Here is a 6360-nt window from a genome sequence, read left to right as displayed (position 1 = left end):
CGGGCTGCTCCACAGTGGAAATGCACTAACCAAGTCCGTGGCTGTTACTGCCTATCAAAAGTATGTACCACAGAGGGCAGGACAGACACGACTTCCCCTTATTTCACAGGCGGTAACAGGCAAGATACCAGCTGACACCCGTCTGCTTGTCTTATAAGGACCACTTTACCCTTCGCCTTAGAGTCCACTGTACATAACCGTGGCCTTTGGCTCTGCCCCTAACAGCATGTGACCTTGTGGCCATGTTTCAGCTGTGAAATAATCAGGAGTCATAAGGTCCCTTCCAGTTCCCTGTATCCATTCTATGTCCATGACTTCAAAAGTACCACAAGACAGCATGTTCCTTTAAAAAAAAAAAAAAAAGGAACTTTTTCGCCTGCTCCTATGAGAGCGGACCCTTGGGCCTCTCCAAAACATTACATCCTCATCTGCACCTCCTAATGAGCTTTGTCAGTTGTCACAGCAACAGAAACCAGAGATCGCGGCATCTGATGTCCTGGCTCAAACCTCAGCTGCCGGGCTCTGATTTGCAGCTGAAAGCAAACGGGTGGGTAGAAGGACCTTCGCACCTGTTGGCTGTCAGAACCTGAGGCTGGCCGCAAGGTGGGCAGGGCCACATTCCCCAGAGGTTAAGGCTGAGTCACCAAGGCAGAAACCAGGAGATGAGCTTCCCTCAGTTCCCGGGAGGTGGGTGAGCCACCAGGGAGCAGAGTGGAGCCAGCCTAGGGTGAGGCTGCCTGGCAGCCCTGCCTCTCATTCATTCCACGTCATCTCTCAGGCCTCCCCAGTTCTCAGCTAACCCTGTCTCTGCAATGACCCCATTTGGGTAATGAATGTGTAAATAGAAACCACTGCAGTTTCACCAGCCCCAAACTCCTCTCTAACCCACCAGCAACGGGAATGTGGGTAACAGGTAAGAGAGCTGAGCAGCTGGATGGGTATTGGCTGCGATGCCCCCGCCCCCGCCTCCCCCAGGACTGAAGTACATTGAATAAAGGAGAACTCCCACTGAGCCGGGTTTGCATCTCTGCTCCACCCCTTACTGCTCCGTGGAAGACCTCAGCGTCTTTTCTGGAAGAGGGGAATGCCTCAAAAGGTTAAGACTAAATGGAGCTGGGTGTGGTGGCTCACGCCTGTAATCCCAGCACTTTGGGAGGCCGAGGCAAGTGGATCAGGTCACGAATTCGAGACCAGCCTGGCCAACATGGTGAAACCCTGTCTCTACTAAAAATACAAAAAAATTGGGCCGGGCGCGGTGGCTCAAGCCTGTAATCCCAGCACTTTGGGAGGCCGAGACGGGTGGATCACGAGGTCAGGAGATCGAGACCATCCTGGTCTACACGGTGAAACCCCATCTCTACTAAAAATACAAAAAACTAGCAGGGCGAGGTGGCGGGCGCCTGTAGTCCCAGCTACTCGGGAGGCTGAGGCAGGAGAATGGCGTAAACCTGGGAGGCGGAGCTTGCAGTGAGCTGAGATCCGGCCACTGCACTCCAGCCTGGGCGACAGAGTGAGACTCCGTCTCAAAAAAAAAAAAAAAAAATTAGCTGGGCACGGTGGTGCACACCTGTAGTCCCAGCTACTCTGGAGGCTGAGACAGAATTGCTTGAACCTGGGAGGCAGACGTTGCAGTGAGCCGAGATCGCGCCCCTGCACTCCAGCCTGGACAGACTCTGTCTCAAAAAAAAAAAGACAAAAATTCGGCCCTGACTTGGAGGCAGCTAGTACACGGCAGGTACTAAGCTCAATGAAGCTGGTCTGTTAGCTTTGAAATCAGAATGACCCTGAGATCAGTTTCCAGCTGATACTGCAGAGGGTCAGGTGATAACGCTCTTCAGAGCACTCCAGCAGAAACTGGTTTTGAAAAACAAAAAAGCTCCCTCTTCCTTAGGGCTTTCCTGGCAGCAACTTCAGTGACCAATGCAGGCAGAAGGGAGAGGCTGACTGGGAAGTGGCAATCACTATAAAGACCCAGCCTATTCACCTGGCTCACAAGATGCTTCCTGGCTCATAAAACACTCCCTGGTCCGGTACCCTAGGGAAGATTCGTCATGTATGTACACACATGTACATCTACACACAAGTATGTATGACATTACCTTGATAATTACTCCATATATTTAAACTGGCATTAAACTAGGGTAGGGACTGAGATTTACCCCTGAATTGACCCTCTTCCCTGTAGCTAGGCATTAAAAAAACCTTAGCTCAGTAGATAAAACTGGCCCCAGGCAGAAAGCCCTCTAAGCAGTTGTCAAGGCCACAAACCAAACACCGCCATCAATGAGGGGATAGGGCCTCCCCGTGTCAGGTTATTTAAGCAAATGGAAGCTACAAGCATTTCTCTGAAAATTCAGCCACAGGCCCTACTCGTTTCCAGTAGCATTAAGAAGTCTCATATTAATATCAGTAGCCTAAACTTTGCCAGACAAATGCTCTATGCAGACATTCCCTCTACTTTGTTTTCTAAATGCAAAATGGCATTGGAACCCTAGAGTCAAGGCTTGAGAAGACGTATTTCTGTGAGGTACAGCTGGGGTCCTTCGTGGAGGGCAGGTCTCACCCTCCTGGAGGTAGGGGGCAGAAGCATCACACAGATCAATGCCGTGGTCAATGAAACAAGCAGTCTCGGTGGAAGTTAAAGGATTTATTGATGTGTTTAAACTGTGTACATTCTCCACAGATCATATTAAGGAGTTTGTAGGTGAAGTTTAATCTGTGCATAGTGGGTAGAGACATGAATAGGGTCAAAGGGGAGGAAAAAGGAAAAAAAAAAGTCACAGAAAAATAAAAATACACCACAGGTTACCAGAACCTTCAGATTTAAAAGAAAAAGCAAAAGCAGAAGCTGTGGGCATCAACATCAACTGTACAAGCATTACAGAGACTCATGTGAAGAAAACAATTGTTCACAGCGCTCCACGGTGTCTACAGACTCCGTTTCAGGGACAGCCTGGACTACTTTCCTTTCACACAAACAAACCTCCCCGTGTTCTCTCCTGGGCCAGCGGCCGCCTCCTTGGTGTGGGCCTCTCTGAGTGAACGTCACAGGGTCGGTGACAGGAGGGGTGGAGGTGAGGGGACAAAGTGGAGGCCGAGGGTCAGTGCCTTTGGAGAAAGTCCAGAGAGGGGGGGCCTGCACATCTGGGCAGTTGGAAGGGGAAGTGAACAGTAACAAGCTACGGTAGGTAAATAACAGACAGAGAAGAATGTCAAATACAAGCTACAGGCTAATCTCTGCGGAAGCACTGGATTCTGAAGGAAAGCAGCAGTGGACACCCTCATCTGTATACACGAAGCTCTCTAGAAGATGCTGGAATGAAATGCCTTTAACGTCCTTGGTGACGGGACTTTTACGGAGACACAAAGGTATCCAGCCGTGAAAACACTGGACTTCAAGAAACTGGTCCTTTCACATCATTTTGCAAGGGTATCCTCACGTGCTTCAGTGGCCATTACAGTTCCCTATTCCACCCCATTTCTCAGCAACTTCCTGAAAGCTCATTTAAAAAGGGAATACTGCCTTTTTTTTCTTTAAATAAAAGCCAGGACAGTGAATGAGCCTGAAGAGTTGACTTACACAACGTAACTGGAACGACAGCCTGCATATAAGTCTATTATTGAAAATCGACATTTCCCATTTATTATACATTGACAGCATGTGTCAGACAATACAATCGAAGTGGGGTTTCTGATTAATTTAAAAAAGAAAACTACATCAAATATCTGCAATAGATCATTTTTTTCTTTTAAGGTTTATATATCATATATTGTTATATTAACATTTTCACCCATTTAAAAGAATGGAAATTGCAGTTCTACAGTAGTACTTTATATAGTCCTACAGTCCAGGAGGTCAGGATGTCGGACGCAGCCCCTGGCAGCAGCTGCTGGTCGGCAGTCAGTCGGCATCGTGGGATCTTCTGGCCTGCCTGCACCCCTCCGCCAGGGCTGCCGTGCTCCCTGCCACCTAAATCTGCATCTGCTCCAGGTATTTGTAGGTAGGGTTCTCATAGCCATGGTTCTGCATCTTGTTCAGGTGACGCTCTTCTGGGGTGAGCATTGGATCAACCTGGAAGAACAAAACCTGAGGGTCACTGTGGTGTCTGGCAAGAGACCTGCACAGGGTGTTGGGAGACCTGAGCCATTTGCTGCACGATCCCCTGAGGACCAAATGCAGCCAGCAGCCCGTTCCCACAGGACAGGCCAAATGAGAACCGGTGGTAAAACACAGGAGAAAGAAAATAAGGGAATCAAAGAGGCAATGCTTTCGAAACGAGAGCCCTGAAGCTTAGCCCTCACGGAAGATGACAGTCAACTGGATGTCCTAGCACCATGGTGACAAGCAAGGCTCCGCGCCACTGCTTACTACCTGGGCCAGCCAAGGCAAGCCACTCAGCAGTAGGCTAGCAAGCAGACAGTGGGACCAGGGGATCTCTGGTCTTTTTCAACTCTGAAATTCTACAGCTAGGCCAGTCTCCAGCAAGAGATAAAACCAAATAACTGGCCAGGTACAGTAGCTCATGCTTGTAATCCCAGCACTTTGGGAGGCTGAGGCAGGTGGATCACTTGAAGTCAGGAGTTTGAGACCACGCTGGTCAATATGGGGAAATCCTATCTCTACTAAAAATACAAAAACTAGCTGGGCATGGTGGCGTGCACCTGTAGTCTCAGCCAGGCAGGAGGCAGAGGCACAAGAATCACTTGAACCCGGGAGACAGAGGTTGCAGTGCGCTGAGATCACACCAGTGCACTCCAGCCTGGGCAACAGAGCGAGACTCTTTGTCTCCAAAAAGCCAAAACAAAAAACAAACAAAAAAACACAAATAACTAAGACCAGAATCTGCACTAATTTCCCAGGGCTCACTAAGGTACTTACTGTATTTATATTTAGGGATCAAGGGACTCTGGACATTCCCACTATTCACTAAGGAAAGAGTGGCAAGAGAAGTTCAGTAACCAGCAGAAGACAGAATAGAAACAGTCTGCTTCAGCACTTCGTAAATTTCCTGTTGCTCCCTCCCCCCATTAAAAAAAAAAAAAAAACATACCTGGAAAAAGGAACACTAAGGAAATAATCTGAGAAAAGAGTTTTCACCCTCTGTAGCATAAAATGTTCACACGACTTTCTGACATTCATAGCCAAAGCCCAAACTAACGGTGAAATTTGGCAACAGCCCCTTGTGGCAGGGGCTGATTTCCAAACACATGACCGAGCAATCCAGTGAGTAACTGAACTGATGACAGCAGTATGTTCAGTACTCGAGGAGTAAAGATGCTTATTAATTCCACAGGTTCCCACCCCCACCCAGCCCACAGTGCAGAGCAGGCCCTCAGCAGCCCAGCTCCTCACCTCCACGATCCCGTGGCTTATGGTGCCATACTGCCTCTTCCTCAGCATCACCAGGCTGATGACGATGACTGTGGCAATGGCCACTGCGATGACCAGCAGGCCAATGAGGGCGCTACTACTCAGACTGAAGTCTTCCCGCAGTGGGCCCACGGATTCCTACGTAACAAAGCAGATGTGGAACAAAGTCTCAGTGACCATCTGGCAGCCGTGAGGCAAGTAACTCACTGAGGGCCACGCTCCTGGAAGGGTGAGCCCCTAAACCCAAAGCAGCACCAAGATCCTGCTTTGCAGGGAACCACCCGTATGCGGAGAACGCCCACTCTTCCCAATCTCCATGGAGATTCTAATTTTAGCTTTCTTATCCAGAAGTATGGGAAGCTGGGGATGCGGGACCCTTATTAACTCAGGCATCTCTCCTGCTTTCTACTTGAAGTGAGAAGGTCCAGAGGAGAAATACCTAAGACTGACACGAAACCTTAGGTTCTGGAGCTAAGCACGTACCCGCTCTTCCTCAAGGCCTCCAACTCTCTCGGCATTGAAAATCATTTCCTTAACATCCAGAGTCTCGTCAATGACCTGAAACAGTCATGAGAATGTCGGCAGTGAGCAACTGGGTGAACGGGGAGTTTGGTATTTGCTGCCTCCTTCCTCTGCTACCTGCTGCTTGATGGAAGGAAGCAGGTACCTGTGGGACCCCCATTAACCAACCAGTTCTGTCACAGCCTTCCAAATCCACTCCCCAAACCCCTAATGAAGGGGCAGGTATGGAGGGAAGACTATGTTATGGCAGCTGGTCCTATATGCGTTTTCCTTCAAGTAACCGTTGTGGAGACGTATTTCAGAACACATTGCCAAAAAGCCACATTTAGGCCGGGTGTGGTGGCTCACGCCTGTAATCCCAGCATTTTGGGAGGCCAAGGTGGGTGGATCACGAGGTCAGGAGATCGAGACCATCCTGGCTAACATGGTGAAACCCCGTCTCTACTAAAAAATACAAAAAATTAGCC

The 6360-nt window shown here is 49.1% G+C and overlaps 2 protein-coding genes across 7 annotated transcripts in view; both read right to left on the bottom strand.

Moving 5' to 3' along the window:
* ST14 (suppression of tumorigenicity 14 (colon carcinoma)) overlaps nucleotides 1–3912 on the bottom strand; it is an 86075-nt gene extending 82163 nt beyond the window's left edge. Inside the window, exon 1 of the mRNA XM_011934733.1 lies at nucleotides 3846–3912. Coding sequence (XP_011790123.1) covers nucleotides 3846–3912 — 67 coding nt within the window. The remainder of the gene's footprint in view (nucleotides 1–3845) is intronic.
* The window catches only part of APLP2 (amyloid beta (A4) precursor-like protein 2), a 73983-nt gene continuing 70255 nt past the window's right edge, over nucleotides 2633–6360 (bottom strand). For all 6 annotated transcript variants that reach the window (XM_011934685.1, XM_011934687.1, XM_011934688.1 and 3 more), the window contains 3 exons: nucleotides 5855–5929; nucleotides 5354–5509; nucleotides 2633–4072 (listed from right to left, as the gene is read on the bottom strand). In XM_011934685.1, coding sequence (XP_011790075.1) covers nucleotides 3971–4072; nucleotides 5354–5509; nucleotides 5855–5929 — 333 coding nt within the window. In that variant the 3' untranslated portion in view covers nucleotides 2633–3970. The remainder of the gene's footprint in view (nucleotides 4073–5353; nucleotides 5510–5854; nucleotides 5930–6360) is intronic.

The sequence above is a fragment of the Colobus angolensis genome, unplaced genomic scaffold, assembly GCF_000951035.1.
Source record: "Colobus angolensis palliatus isolate OR3802 unplaced genomic scaffold, Cang.pa_1.0 Scaffold137, whole genome shotgun sequence".
NCBI lineage: Eukaryota > Metazoa > Chordata > Mammalia > Primates > Cercopithecidae > Colobus > Colobus angolensis.
This window is presented reverse-complemented; position numbering and strand designations above follow the sequence as displayed.